Here is a 17,106-nt window from a genome sequence, read left to right as displayed (position 1 = left end):
TATAATTGTTGAACTAGATTAGTAAAATGCGCTAATGCTTCATTAGTAAAGCCAGGAAAAAATTTAATTAGTGGTTTGAAAGAAATTCAAAAGTTTATTGCTTACATTTTGAATATATTTTGGTTAAAAATATGTTAGATAACTGAATTCATTCTAATTACAGATGAGATCTACTTATTACTTTTAATATTGTAACGTGGAGTAACATTAATGAGAGAATCAGTATTCTAGAGCTCATAGAAACAATATTTATACATTGTGATTCATGGAAAACTTTTTATATTATCACCATACGTGAAACATCCCTGGGAGGATATCATGAAGCTACTAAAAAGTGTCAAAACATCTTCTCTATTTATTTACAGGGTGATTTGTGAAATTGATTAAAAATTTTCATTCACTTTAATGTTCATACAGCTCATTTGATTGTTTGAATTTTTTCATTATGCAAGATCCAAGCATTCAACTGGTATTAACCAAGCTTAGAAATTCCAGAACGGGCTTTGCAAAAATCAATATAAGGATCCGTATTGAATATTGCACCTTGCATATTATCTCACTTTTATTCAATTTTTAGTGAACGTACTTTTTGTTCAAAATTCCACATTGCGACGGCTTTATGACCTCACTGTAGCAATCTGTAAGACTTTGTTAAATACAAGAGTCTCAGCTCACGACATTTCTTTCAGAGCTGTAAACTTTTGTTTCGTTTCGTTCATACATTTTGTACTTTCAACTTTTCTAACTTGCTTTTCAACTCTGTAAATTCCATTCCAAAAAGTTTTACTTTTTAAATCGATCAATTGTAGATTTTGTCACTATTTGTGTTAGGAAGATTTATTTTTAATTCTAGAATGGTTCTATTGGTTTTTGAATTGTTCAAATTTATCTTCAATTTTGTTTATAAGTGTGCTTGAAAACAAACCAATTCTTCTTCCAAAACATAGACTGAGTGTAACTTATATTGCAATTTCATATTTAGTTTATTTAATGTCGTTATGATATCCACAATAAAGTAAATTTTTTCTAACCATTTGTCGCTCTTTAATTCATGGTGAATTCTAAATAATGAATTTCATTCAAGTACAAAACAAAATTATTATGAAGAAAGAGGTCGGAATATTGAGTCTCCATTTCTTTTAACAATTTTGATTATAGACTAGACTAGAATTCCTAGAGTGCTTTTGACAAAATGCTTTCAACAATTTTGATCACTAATTTCATAACCTCAACAAAAGCGCTTCGTGTATTATGCAGTGAAACTTCAGAATTTCGTGGTTTATTTTGAAGAATCTGAAGAATCGTTGTTTTTATTTAAATAGATCTCTTGTCTTCAAGGAATTTTTTACGATACTAGCTATATTGCGTGAATCAGTTGATGGTCTACGTGAAGATGCTTCTTTAACTCTTTGTCCGACGCTAGTTTATATACACTGAAAACATTTAGAAGGCGCATTCCAATCAATGCTTGATCAGTAATATATGAAAAATGATTTAAGCTTGCAAGACATTTGTACGAAGATCGTGCCAAAAGTTTTCACCCCTAAACAAAACTAAACGAGAAAAACGATTTTTCATGAATTTGTTATGTTTCTTTCAATGGGATAAAGGATACTAGATGGGTCAGGTAATATCCAATGATAAAATTTTAATTAATAAATCCACTGAACTCAAAGTATAGTAGCAAAGTATCAAATCGGCAACTCAAATTTATAAAACTCTACAAAAGTCAATCAAGATTTTAATTTTAGTGAGATTAATTAATTAAGTGATGACGTCGATGATGTAAAATCAAACGAAGAAGTCGAAGAACAGTTTAAAATTAGGGATTTCATTGTTAAATTTCAAAACAAAGGATCTGTAGTTCATTATGTAGCTAAATATAATTTAACCAAGTTATAACTCAAAGAAACTCCGAGATCTTATCTTTTCTTATTTCAAATGTACAACTAAAGCAAATGTTGCTTTGGGAGCGTACCACCAAATTAGAATATCAGCTCTGTGTTATTTTTCAGTTTATTTAATATATACGGGGTAGGCAAATAAGAACAGCCGTCGATCATATTATATTATAGCTTCCGGGAAAAGACAAATTATAAAATAAATGACACCGAGATTCAAGCTCCGGATTTCATCAGTCTAAATGTCAATTGTAAACTTTTAGTCTTGTACCTTCGTTCGAGCTCAAAACGTTGACAACAAGTTTATCACCGATAAAAAAAAGAGGAGAGACTTTTGATGTATATTCCAAACATATTTTAATAGTATTATTATTTATGAAAAAAAGAGGTAAAAATAAAAAAAAAACGTGAGTAAAACTAAACCTATGAATTAATTGAGAACTGTGGTACCAGCTTTGCAACTAGTAATACTAGTAATAAAAAAGTATAATAAATAATAGTATGATAAAAATAGTATAGATAACTCGATTGACCATTATGCTCGAGATATTCTATTAAATGTTTTAAATCAAATTTATTTGTAAAAGGGGCCATTAACGCAAGTAAATTGGAATCTAAAATAGTTTGATTGATTATTCTTTAGACGATTCTATGTGACGCTTGCGTTGAAACAATCACGTGACCGCTTAAATTGATGGAAATTTTAGAAATTTACAACTGATTTGAATGCATTTAAATTCATTTGAATATTAAGGTTGGCAGAGCTGATTGAAAAACCACAGCCGTTTAATAAAAAACAAGAGTGCTTTTTAGGAAAAAAAAGGTACATATAAAAAAGATTTGACATAATAAAATAGCTTAAGCACGAGCAAAGTAGGACCCAATGTTGAAAAGGAAGATTAGCAAATAAACTACCTGAAATAGTATATTTGGATTTCATCACCAGGCATCAGCGAATCAAAATAAAAAACTACCAAAAGAATTCAATTTCAATCTATCAATATGTTCAAAGCTGATAGATAATGCAGCGAAGTGGAATAATAGTATTGACGATGTGATAATGTGATCAAAACGAGTTTTTCCAAAATAACTGTATATTACAAGCTTTTATTTAGTTTCACCTGTCCACTGTGTGTAATCAAATCTTGCAAGATAAATTTGATCCACGTCCCGGTCTCCTATTGATCTGAAATTTTGCATACATGTATAAATCGGATCGGACATCGAGAAGATCTGATGATGATGTTCAGCATAGAAACTCCGTAATTTAAAAAACAACGCAAACCTATCAAGTTTGGACTCATTGAATCCGTCTTTACCAGTACTCTGTTACTAAATGTTAACCAGGGTCTGATGATGGGAAAGATTGCCATAGGAACTTCGTGTTTTAATGAACGACGCAACCCCATCGAGTTTAAGCTCATTTGATTCGTATTGAAGAGTAGTTTGCTATTATATGGTAACCAGGGTTTAATAATGGGGAATATAGCCTTAGGAACTTCGCAATTAAATGAACGACAACTCCATCGGGTTTGGGCTCATTTGGTTCGTCTTGAGGAGTTCGTCGTTACTAGATGGTCTGATGATGGGAGTGATAGCCATAGGAACTCCGTAATCAAATTAATGACCTAACCCCATCGAGTTTAAGCTCATTTGATTCGTCTTGAAGAGTAGTTTGCTACTATATGGTAACCATGGTCTGATGATGGGGTATATAGCTTGGTTGGAGTGAATATGCAACTATAAGAAATTTGGAAAAAAAATTCGTTCCGTTCGTTAGGATTGTAAATTATATCCGATTGATAGCACGTTGTTCCAAATGATGGCCCATGGTTATATTCCATAGTTTGTCCGTTATTAATAACTGTAACTATGTTAAATTCAACAAAAACAAAACGACAAATAGTAATAGAACTAGTTTTTGCTTTGACGTATATCTATAAAAAAATAGATAACTGAGTAGACATCCCAGCAATTATTGCTAATTAAATTGCTTAGAATTTAAATATTTTGTATTGCAAGAGACAAACTCTTTCAAAAATATATAAAAATCGGCTGAGCAGAACTGAACTGAACACTTGAAACATATGATGAAAGACAAGTCCGTTTAAAAGTTAAATGAAGTTTTATCTCATATTCTCTATATTGGGAATATTTCAACAGAAATTCAACGCATTATGAAGGTAAATGGATCGTGTATAGTTATAGAAGTTACCTGTAGTTTGGACCACTGAATTCTTCCAATACATCGCACTGAATTCCTCCAGGCTAACTTAGCTCCGTAAATCAACTCTGTTTCAGTCAACTGGTACGTTCCAGTACTATTTACTTCATTTTGGACTTGTTCCCATCGTGATGTGTGAGCTGGACTTTGAGCTCTGTGGAAATTAATGTTACAATGTTAGTAGAAAATCATTATTTTTTGAAAGATGAATACTGATGCTTGTTCATCTTTACCACACGAATTCGACACTACAATTTCTACATGTCATTCAAAATTTATGTTTGCACCGTCTTGGATGTTGACAAAGACGATATGTTATAATTTGGAAACGCACCTTTTCATTTCATCCCCTATAGGAAATTTAGAAAATATACATAGCAACATAGCACTTTATTTTCAATAGAAACATTAGAATGCCGATTTTCAATTGAATTCATCAACTTACTATCTAGGATTGATGGTTGTTTGATATTTTGATTAAACATTTATTCAACTATCTTTCTAAGAATTACTTGACCGTTCTTTCAGCAGTTTAGATGAAATAAAATGGAAGTATGAGATATTACAAGTATTTTGCATATATCACACAACTTGAAAAATAATACATTCCAATAAATTTTCCGCTATCAAACTTATTTGAAATATAACAAAAGATAGGGCTATAACATGGAGCTGTTATTTTCACTCGCATACATTCAATATTGCATGAACATTTTGCTGTCAAAATGATTTGCTCACGTTAGATACCGCATAATTTGACAATCGCTCAAAAAGAAACTCATTTCGTTTGGTGCAAAGAAAGGCTGTAATAGTTCAATTGAGTTGATTCAAAAGACGTCAATGAAAGCGTGATAGGCCACGAGTTATTGATTTATGTATATAATGCTAAATTAAGCAATAATCGACTGTATGGTTCTTTCAAGTTAAGCCAAATCCAACAAAAGTTGTTAGCAGACACGATTTTTCTAAATAACTGGATATGTCGCCAATTTCCAATTAGAGTGATCAATTTTGAACTGTGCACTAGAATTTGTTTGCCAGAAGTGTTGAAAAAAATCAGAGAAACCAATTGGAAAAGACGAATGATTCTTCACCACCACATTGCGCGTTCTCACACATCAGTTCAACCAAAAACGTTCTTGAACAGTAAAAACATCGAATTGAAGGGTTAACCGTCAGTCATCCTTGTTTGACACTCAATAATTTCTTGTTATAGGTACCTCAAACGGAATAAAAAAAGCTTTGATATTTGATTCAAACGTATCCAAAAGTGTATTATATCTTGATGGGGAATATTTTGAAAAACAATAAAACCATCTTGGAATTTTCGTCTTTTATATCATGCTCATAATTTGTGTCTTTAAAGTGAATTTTGTTTTTGAACTTGATCTCGATACTTCGTATTCTAGACATCATCCCAATATACGATTTTCAATCACAGACTCAAATTTCTCGCATTATGAAGAGTTCAAAGAATTAATTACATCTGCGATTTCATGTTCATATCGATAAGATGAAATTTATAAATACCAGTATGACGACTTCACCATACTCATTACTTTAAAAATTTTACATTAAACTCTTCAACATACAACTAACAGAAAAACGGTTTTACATAAACAGTAAACAACAACGAACGTTGTAGTGGATATTCTACAATTCTATTATGAATATATTATTTGTTTGAGAGCTTCAATGAAATATTTTTATGTACGAAACATTAACACGAAGTAAATATTTGTAACTCTATTCTGTTTGGAATCGCAAACTTCAAAAGCTCAAAAATAAATACTGTACTTGCTCTTAATTAAGATAAACTTTACAAATAGGACAATCTCTTTGATAAATTAAAATTGACAATTTTTTTTTGGAAACGGAAGAGCATACAAATATGCCCAAATTTCATGAACACTCTCTATGATTCTTAAAGGAATTGTTTTTAAAAGCCAAATTTCTGTGAATGTTATTCCATTATAAAACCATTTCTTGGACAAATTCTTTTAAATAGTGACAGTATTAAATTAAAATAAGAAACACGTGAAGCATTATTCAGAGACGGTTTTTTTTGGCATTAGTATGATTCACAAGTCCTGTTTCGTTCAGAACCTGACCCGGACTATGGCATCTAGAACATACTAGTAAAATTTCAGGAGGGGTTGGAAAGAAAAAGCAAAATATATAAGCAATAAAATAAAATAAAAAATTAGGGGTTGGTTTTTAGAAATATTTCAGAAACTATTTGAGATAATCGAAATTTGAAAAAAGATCCTTGTAGAGCAGAAAATTGCCCAAAAATTTTTTGTTTAATTTTTGGAGCCAGTTTTCGAAAGGTTTAGAAATTGGAACGATTGAAGAATTTTGATATTTTACTTTTTTATTAACAATCAAAGGCATTAAAAAATTATTTATATGTAAATCATCAAGTAGAAGTCAAATTAATTCTTTTTCCCATGTATATAAAAGTATAAAATCGTTATTTTGACATCTTTGATGCACCATAATCCATATTTTGAAGAAGAAACTAATAAACCCGACATCATTGCACTCCACAATGCCTAAAAAGGAGGAGTGGATGCTTTGGATGGAAAGTGCACCGTCTTTCTATTCCACTAGTCAACGAATTAACCGTTAGCCAGTTTGTATTAATATTAACATCTAATTAATTAATGTCAACACCTACGTGATATTTTTGAGTTTTCCTGGCAAATCTCAGCAAAAGACTCGATTTCATAAAGAGCAAGATCTAGTCCTGTCTCTACTGAGCTCGAGATTACTTAACAGGAATCTATATGCCATGTAGCTTACCAAAACATTAGGAAAAGCAGGTTAGATGTGAAAATTATCCAAAAAAACATGAAGGAAGACCTGCTGGTTGCCTCACCACCATTTGTGATAATTGCCCCGACGTTCGGTATTTACATTTTTTTAAATTCATTTCATTATTAAATAGCCTGGTAATCACAAAATTTTTGATATTAATTTAAATATGCAATAAATTTAATGAGTAATGCAAAAATTGATACCATATAAGTTCAGAAGGTGAGATGGATTTGACTGCCATAGATCATTGTCTTCTATTTCATATGCTGCCAGGTGTAGTGCTCTGGAGTTCCTTAGACTTTTACACTTGAAGAGAATGTGGGTAGAGGTTTCATCCTCTGAGCACGCTGCATTATATGCAAAATCTTGCATCCATTAAGTAGATAATGTAAAAACAGGACTCCTATTTGATCTTGTAGATTGTTCTTACTAAGGCTGATACATTCCGCAGAACTTCTCTACTTATAGTTTCCTAGGAGGTCCTATGAAATGTTGGTGTGCCCTAACCACCAGTATGTAAAAAAATGGTCACCTTACCAGTAACTGATCATCATATTAGGATATGGTGATTTGCGTAAGAGTCAACAAGGATTTAGTTATATGTTCAATAATTTCTATCCAATTAAAGAGTTATCTGAATTAAAGAGCGTTGAAAAATTGCATCAATTGGAAACAAATTCCGATATTTGTGTCATAACGATTTAAACTTCAATATCAGTGATCCTGACAACTTTGATAACTTGATATTCATAAATTTTATCAATACTAAGTGAAGTTGGTTGAAGTCTTGTTACCATATAAACGTTCCAATTCTTTTGATAATGTTTTGGTGGTGTTTTGTATTATTAAGCATAATTGTAGATTTAAGCAGCCAATATTCACAAAAGGTTACCGTATACAGCTTAGAATGACAGGTGTACATGAATTCATAGGTAAAAAGTATTATACGCGTGTTTCATTCTTGAAAATTTTCAAACGTGACCACAAAGAATAATAATTGGCTGTAAGAAGATGAAAGTCCAAGTACTGTTGACATAAGATATTACCAATGACATTAATATTTTCGACTATTTCCTGAGATACTCGTTTATTAAACAATATCTGTCGATTTTCAGATATCACTGAGTTAATGAAAAATGGAATAGATCAAAGATAAATTAATAAATTTATACCTTATTCCTTATACACATTTCAAAGTAAGAATGGTATGTCGCAGGTAATTTTCTGTAGAGCTCGACATAAGATTTGATGATATAAATAGTTGAAGATTGAATTTAACACATTTTTCAATAAAAAAAAAATATATTTTTGAAACAAGAAAGTTCATCATAATTTCAAAAAATTATATAATTACATGTTTCTCAATAATTTTGGTATCGATGTTAAACGTCAAATTACTTATCATATAATATACCTGACTAGAGGATATTCTTCGGAAAAAGTTTCATATCGATTTACGCGGAATTTGTTTCCTCTATTCATTCAACTTTAAATTGCTATTATTTATTCTGGGATTGCTACCATTTGTCGCAATGTCCTTTTTCCCGACATGTGCACATTTTTCAATGACCTTTTTTGTTTGCGAGAATATATAGCAGTTTTGCAGTTTTAATTGTCAGTTCTTAAGAGCTGAGGTGAAGATGAATAATTCAAATTGAGCTTTTGCGTTTATTTGAAAAGAGAATTCTAAAATATTCATAATGAATATATAGTTTTTGTTACCTAATACCAGCGATCGTGAATAAAATATACGGGAATAGAGAAATATGAGTGAATGGTTTCTGAGTGTGGTATTCTAGCATTTTAACCCTTTAAGTACCATTTGGGGATTGTGCAGTTTTGCCCTACTGCAGTTTCATTTTATTTTTTTGTCATGTGTAAGTTGTATCGTAAATTTGTTTCTGGATTGTAGAAATAGAAAGTTGAACATGAATTCGTGAATTCTGTGGTTTTAAACAAAACGAATAAGTACAGTGCACTAAAATCAGCCTGAGTTACTAAACGCTTGGTTGTTATTTATTTTTGAGGTTATTTATGATTTTAACATGATAGGATGAGAATTTGTTATGTTCTTGTTGGTCTGAATCTGTTGTGTCATCAATATTTAGAGAGATATTAAAGACCGTTCGAATGAACACTGATAAAAGTCGTGTTGACTGAAATTTCAGTGAGATATGATGTAAAATAGTTTGTAGTTTGAAAAAAATTAACATTATATAACACTTTTCTTCGATTTTGAAGAAAATCTATTTTGTTCATTTTTTTTCCATAACTATGAGAGATACAAAAACAACTAAACAGTCAAACTAAAGCCTTTTTTTACGACGATTATTTTATTTTTTTCTGTAGCATAAAAATTGAGGGAGTTATAATCAAATTAATCTGTCACTATAGTGCGAGTATTGCTTATCCACAGCCCTTTGACCCTTTATTAATAAAATTTGAAGGGTTTCAAGCCCTTCTAACATACATATGCTTTTATCTCTGAAAATTACCTTTAAAATGGTTTTTTGTAGGATATGATAGCTTCGAAATGAATGGAGTTACATAAAAAATAAGAATTTGAAATTTTTTTTGTGAATTGTAGGATATGAAAAAGTTTCAAATTTTGGCACACGGATTTTTTTTGTTGATGCTAAGTTGCCTGTAGGTACATTTGAGAGTACCAAGATAATCTACCAATCTACTATGTGAATATATACGCATATATATATTTATTTAAAAAGTTGGGATCTCGAAGAAAATGAACTTTCATTCATGAAAAATGTATCATCAAATGTCATTGAACACTACTTTCTTATAGTATTTTTGGTAAAGGGGTGGTTCTTAAGGGGCGGCAGGGTGTAGAGAATTTAATATCACTTCGTGTTTGGAAGATACACTTGAATACCGAAAGATTTCAAAATAAAAAAGTTAACAGTCATTAAAAAAAGATTTTTTTTTAAATTTTTTATCAGTGGAGTGTTTGTTAAGGGCTGACAGGGTATAGACAATACAAAATTATTTCCATTACATTCTCTGCAAAGGGGTAGTTTTTAAAGATTGAATAATAAAAATTAATAACCAAAGTTTTATTTCGTTAAAAGATTTTTTCCTATATTATTTTCATCAGTAGGGTAGTTTTTAAGGATTTTTAAGGGTTGATACTTCAAAACATATAAATTTTCTATTATACAATATGTTAAGATATTTATGCTGCATAAACGAAAAACATTTGAATTAAAAAAAAAGTAGGAAAAACTATAATATTGGTATTTTTGGATGAGGGGTGATCTTCACCCATTAAAACAGTTTGCACACCTTGCAACATGTAGATCTTGATATGGAAGGTAAAATACATCACGTCCTTCTATGAGTTCTTGGCTTCATATAGGTGTTCGCAAAAATCTTTATGCACGCGTAGGCTCTACACAAAGCTACAACTTGCTGCTTCGACTCATATAATTTCAGGATAAGACTTTAAATTTTAATGAAATTATATTTACTAACGTAGAAATATAATTTTGCCAAATAAGAATATCCGCAATGTCTCAAGAAAATTTGTGGGGACACATAGGAGTGAATTCAAACGACTACAGGGTGGAATATGTCCAATTTTAAAGCCGGATGGAAACTGTTAATGTCACAGAATCCTTGAAATATTGTTAAGTACGTGCCATCGCGAGGATATTGAATCCCAATGGAGGAATGCATTTTTACATGTCTCGGTAGAATTCGGAAAGGAAGTTGTTCTACTCTAAAAATATAATTCAATCGGTTATTCATTTAACAGTGAAATTTTCCAATTACCAAGTTAATTTTTCGTTAATTTATCCAAAACATATTTCCACTTTGGTGTATTTGAAGGCTTAAATTAAAAATTAATGGCTTCTTGTAACGTTGTTTTTATAATGACATTATTTTATTAAAGCATATTTTGTAAATTTCAATCTGAAGAATAATCTTGTCACGAGAAGGAAAAGGTCTTAATATTTTAAGCATGATACTTAGAATGTGAAAGAAAGTAGATTAGCAATACTGTAATGTTTTTCTCCTTTATTTATACGATTTCTATTCGTGGGGTTAATTAATAAACATTTACTCTTACTTTTTAAATTTATTTAAATACTATACACTATAGCTCCACTATATCCTAGAAGGACCGACTTCAGGGCGGGGATGAGTTCGTATTAAGTCTGACCTCCTAGGAATCTTAGTTATTTCAAACAAAGGTGTTTTATAAGATACAAAAAAAGCCGTTACCCTTTCTATCCGCTACCCTTCACAGCTTCCACCTCAGATTTTGTAAATATAGTACAATCTCCGACCTACTCGGGCAATATCATATACATGATTTTCCATAGTACATGAAGCAACTCCTTTCGCTAACTACCTGACACTAGTCCTCCCTAGTGCTTTGATTCTTTTATGCTGTTTGTTAGACTGTTGGTGGTGTGTTGATTTTTTTTTCTCTTGAAGTTGTGGTGATGGCTTCAAAAGGTAAGAAGGTGGTTGTATAAATGAAGGAAAAACTTAAGCATTGGAGAGATTGGAAATTTTATTGAAAGTGGCACAAGATTACAGCGTAGAAAAAAAAAACGGTATAGCAATAGAAAAAACAACGGTAGGTGAAACTTTGTACCTGTGATTTTATCAACACAGGGATAAAGGTGTACCGATATCAGGACTAATCTTACAAGAAAAAGCATTGATAAATCCGCGGGTGGATGCCAAGTCGGGTCGCAATTTCGCGCGTAGACTCCTTCCTCTCTCCTGAGTTCTATGGAAGATTCTGGGAAGTTTTTGTTATGAGTTAGCCGGTTGGCTGAACACTCTTGTCTTCTTATTCAGCCTCTTATCTCATTTTCATGTTTCCCCCCGCTGTTTTCTTCCTACCTAGAGTACTAAACTCTAGCCTTGAAGTAGTATAAACATTATAAATCCAATATATTACCTGACATTACGACAAACAAAACATGAAACCAAAATAAGGATAAGCGATAATTGAGCGAATGAATACTAGTACAGTGAATGAAGGTCGAAACATACCCTCGATTTTGCCGAGGATTGATTTTTTTTAATTGGCAGGTATTGATGGGTACTTTCAACTCTCAAATTATTTACCAGAAAAAAACATGGGAACGGGAAAATGAACCAAAATTCCAAATACTCGTTTTTTGCCAATAACTACCGAAATATGGCAGTTAAGGAGTTCTTTTTGGGCTTAACATCAAGGTCAATTCATTATCTACGAAAATTGTCTGAACAACTTTTCTCGAAAATTTGATTATTTTTGAAATAACAAACTTCAAAAGCCCGTATTTGGAGCACTGCCGGTGATGCAGAAGAGTTCGCTCCACGCGTTTTCGTAGAAGGAGGTGGACAAATTGTTCAATAACTCGTGTAAAAATTGATATTTTCTCTTGTTTAAAATTTTATTGAAAGTGAAAATCGATAGCTATCACGACATACTGAATATTTTTTCGAGAGAATTTGTTTTTAATATTGAAAATCCTGCCCAAATTTCTCTTTCTTCGATATTTTTCGACTATTATCCAATTTACCCAAGTTTTTGTTAATAATAGTTATTCAGTTGAATCTTTTTGTTCAGAAAAATTTATTTCGTAAGATCTGGGTATATTAACAAATAAGGTATCTTTCTAAGGTCGTTTTTTTTGGATTTTTGGAGTTTTAAAAAATCCTGGTGACTTTAAGGAATTAACAAATAATGAATAATCAGATCGCCTTCAAATGCACATCATTGGAAACTTGGAAAGGTCTCCTTTTTAGTACCTCTATCTTTTTTTTCCCTCAATTTCCGTAGGTTTTTCGAAAATTGAAAAACCGCGGACTTGAGGGAAAACTGTACTTTTTTTTTTCTTTACCTTAGATTTTTTTCAGTTCAAGAATATTACTTCTAAAAGGCCACGTTCTGATCTTTCCATTGATATACATTCAAGTATGTTTTTTAGAGTACGAAAAAAATCCCCGCCTCCAAATAGATGGAATTGCGTCATATATTTTTTCATTTTGTGCGTGTATCCACGCGGCGCCCATAACCTATAATATCGTACGGGCGTCTGCTATAGTCTCTGCCTCCACGCTGGCTTTTCAGTTCTTCTGCTTGTTGTTGTTTTGATGTTCATAATAAACACTCTTTGCTCTTTACGAAGGAGTTTTAAAAGCTTAGGAGTTTTAAGAGCCTCTAGTCTTTGAAATCTTGTCACATGGAAAAAAAAGATTTTTGCAATTTTTTTGGCTAATTTTCCGGCCATATTCTCATGTTATCACTACTAGGATTCGGTAATCTAACTAAGATATCCCAATCGATTATTCCCGAATGAAATAATCGCATTTGCACCCCCAGAATTGTTAAGAAATGTACCATTCCTTGGGGGCTCGCTGAAGGCCGTTATAATTTCGCGAATAGGAGGCACGTGGTGGCGCCATCTTTAATTGGTATTTATACTTAACATCGAGATCAGTGTATTTTTGAACTTGTAGGCCTCGAATTCAAGAAGAAACTGACATATTTTTACATTGTTAAAACTGTGGGTTTTCGAAGCCCCGTTTTCGCGAAAAATATTAATGCTGCTAAAAAAGTAATCCGGACTATTTTTGTAGATAATGAACTGATCTTCATTTTAAGCCTAAAAAGAACTCCTTAACTGCTGTATTTCGCCAGTTATTGGCGAAAAACGGGTTTTTGGAACTTTGGGCCATTTTCCCGGTGCCTTCCACATGTTTTTTCTGGTAAATAATTTGAGGGTTGAAAATTCCCACCAATACCTGCCAATTAAAAAAATTAATCCCTTGAACAATCCTTGCATGGTTGGTATATTTTCGACATTTATTTACTGTACTATTGGTAGATATTATAGAGGATTTCTTTATTTTACCACCTCATAACAATTTTTGTTATTCACAGTAGAGAAATTCGTTTAGACTAAGATCTACTTTGGCGGAAATGAGATTCCTTTTCAAGCGAAAGTTCATATCATAATGAATAAAGTTGGAACAGCATCTAGCTCTATTCTACTAATATAACTAAGTTCGAGAGGTACACGTTAACATCGAACAATGATGAGGGAATTCATATTTTCCTTCGACCGTATACGAAAATTATGAATCTCACACGTTTTGCATTCTTAGAAAACCACATTTAGGTCTTTATTGAGATATAACAACTTTGATTAATCACATGAATGAATATGAAATCTACTCTTTCAAGGATACAAAGATTTTTTATCCTTAAATGTTATACAGAATGAATTTATTAAAAGAAATTACAAAAGGAATTCATAAAAAGGGTGACTGTAAGTTGTTCAAATTGATGCCCTTCTTGATCAATGCATTTACGGCATTACGTTTCTCAATAGCTCCGTTGCATCATGTCAAGCTATCCGCGAAGAGTTTCAAATTATTCTTTCAATTGCAGTTCAGAGGTGGGCAACTTGCAAAAACGTGATCCTTGAGAAGGCCCAACAGTGTGTTAGATCACATGACCGCGCGGGCTACTCAACGAATCCTCGTCTGCCTATACATTCTCCAAAAGAACATTAAGGTACTCCCGTACACATAACGCGTAGTACAGCGAATTTCCATTCTGCATGGAATTACGAATGTTCGCGGATGTTAAATCGTTCTCCATTTGCACACGTAAATCTCCAAGCATTTCCAGATAACTTTGGTAGGTCACCAATCATTCGACCACAAAATGGATCATCCGAGTACCACTCCCAAAATTCCGATATGCGATCGCATCGCACTGCAGATTGGTTCGGCTGCTCAGTTGCTGTTGCAGATACCGGTCGTCAGAATGCAGCGCGTCGGCAACAAAGCTCGTTTTTAAGAATTTCTGGTACGTCTTTCACACTGTTGACGATTTAGTAGCAGCTAGTTTGGAAATTGTTGTTGAAATTCGGTTATTCATTATCATGACACAGACATAACTGTCTGATGTACGAGCATGCTTCGTTTTAATGTTTTTCGAGTTACCAGACTTATGAGCATTGTCGAACTTACGCCGTCCTCTGTAATTCAAATTTTGATAAGCAAAAAAAACCACTATAGAATCATATTATTCTTAAATGATAAATGAAATAAAATTATGGATTTTGCTCAAATATTTTTATACTGAACTTAATAATGGGGATATACTTGGAATAGATTAAAAATAGATTTAAAATTCATCTAAAAACTAAAATCGAAATGAAGTAGATGAAGTTTTATTTCGAGGCTTAATTAAGCTTTGAATATAACTGATATTTAATACATTTTCGAATTAAACGTATTCAAATTAGTACTTAAATATATACATAGTTTAAACAATGCTTGAAATTTGGAAAATTTTGCATTTATTTCGTTTTAATTCAACAAATACTAAGATGTATGTCGAAGCGATTTGATTTCTATTTGTTACTGCAAGTTTACTTGTCATAACTGTATTATATAGGGTCATGAAAAATGCGAATACTGCCGATTTCCCTGCCTTTATTACGACATTCATAAAAAGTTTGGAAGAACTTAACAGTCACGTGACTGAAACGTGGTAAAAGGTGGCAGTTGTGTCCACTCAGTGTTACAGCTTTATCTTTTTCTAGTTCGATCTGTGTCTTTTCAATTATATAAATAAACTCGTCTAACACACAAATCAGTAGGCAAAACAGATCACCATCATCAATACCAATCTTAAAAACAATCTGGAGTGGGGTGGGAGCAATATGATTAAGTTTAAGGCAGCTAAGACCAGGCTGTTGTTTTCGCAAAGCAGCTGGGAATTTGATCCTATATGGACATAAATATCACTATTACTGCAAATTCTATTAGAGAATAGATGCATTATGTCCTGGAATAATAACGTAGCAAAATTAGTTAAGGCAGCTTTCCAGAAACGTAGAGCACCCTCTACGATTATAAAGCTGCGTTGGTAATCCGAGCAAATTAAAACTACACCACAAAACCAAGAGCGATGAAACACATATCCAAATCAACAATACTTTTAATTTGGGAGTCTAATAATATAATATAATAATGGATGCATTTTCCAAGATTGATTCAATGCTTATCTGTTAAAACAAAGAGCAGTACTATATAACAACATCAATTCCAGTTAAAAGGGTTTTTTTGCCTAACACAACTGCCTAAATCCAATCAATGGATCAATTTTTAGACGTATTACTTGCAGCGAACATTCAAGCAGATGTTTGATAAAACAGGAGAAGAGGAGCAATTAATAAGAGAATTTTGGAAAAATAATATCATTAATCATAAACCTTTCTTGGAATGAGATAACAGAAAGATTTTTTAAAGAAGTACGGAAAAACATTTGGCCAGAAGACATTGGAGACTGTGTCGATATGGATGAAATATTGGAATTAACGAAACAAACCGGATTAGATGTGGTAAATGTCTGGGACGATTGAAAGTCAAACAAAACGTACCAGTTTTTCGCAAAAACGCCGGGAATATTTTGATTCAGTGGCTGAAAATATATAAGGATACCACCATCCTTGACCCTTTGATTGCAGACGGCAGCATTCACCGCTCCCTGGACTAATACCAGGTTATAGGATACTTTCTACCCTATTAGTTATACCATCTGCTGACAGATTATTTAATTTAGCAAGATGTTAAATATAATTTTCAGTTAGAAAATTCAGATATATATTCTAAAACCGAAGATATCATTTCCATACAGTTTTGCAACTTTGAAAACATAATCTTCCTGAGACTTAATAAAAAATCCAATCTTTCTATTATATATTCTTCACGATTCAAGCTTTGGAAATTACGAATTTTAATATCCATCAATAAAATTAATCCAAATTATCCGAGAATTTAATGCGTACCGAGCTCTATTTTGATGTGACGCTCTTTTTAATATTACCGTTATTTCATTTTATAACCTGCTAATTAAATCCATTATAATTCTACTGTATTAAAAGCATATGTTGTTTATGTTTAATGTACATCTCTGATACGTGAAGATATAAAGGATATTTCATTAATATATAACACAAGTCTGCAAAAAAAGTTGAGAGTTACATCTATTTTCAAAAACAAAACGCAAAACATTATCTTTCATAAAAATTTGTCTGCATATTTTAATATAAAAATAGGAATTGTTGTAAACATTTTTGAATGAGTTTTGTCAACTCAATCATCCAATGAGTTTATATT

At 32.0% G+C, this 17,106-nt stretch overlaps 1 protein-coding gene across 3 annotated transcripts in view; it reads right to left on the bottom strand.

The window, feature by feature from the left end:
• LOC130893597 (nitric oxide synthase) overlaps positions 1-17,106 on the bottom strand; it is a 162,612-nt gene that overhangs the window by 49,221 nt on the left and 96,285 nt on the right. For all 3 annotated transcript variants that reach the window (XM_057799817.1, XM_057799819.1, XM_057799816.1), the window contains one exon: positions 4,117-4,279. In XM_057799817.1, the coding sequence (XP_057655800.1) occupies positions 4,117-4,279 (163 nt within the window). The remainder of the gene's footprint in view (positions 1-4,116; positions 4,280-17,106) is intronic.

This window comes from Diorhabda carinulata, chromosome 5 (assembly GCF_026250575.1).
Source record: "Diorhabda carinulata isolate Delta chromosome 5, icDioCari1.1, whole genome shotgun sequence".
In the NCBI taxonomy this organism is placed as follows: Eukaryota; Metazoa; Arthropoda; class Insecta; order Coleoptera; family Chrysomelidae; genus Diorhabda; species Diorhabda carinulata.
This window is presented reverse-complemented; position numbering and strand designations above follow the sequence as displayed.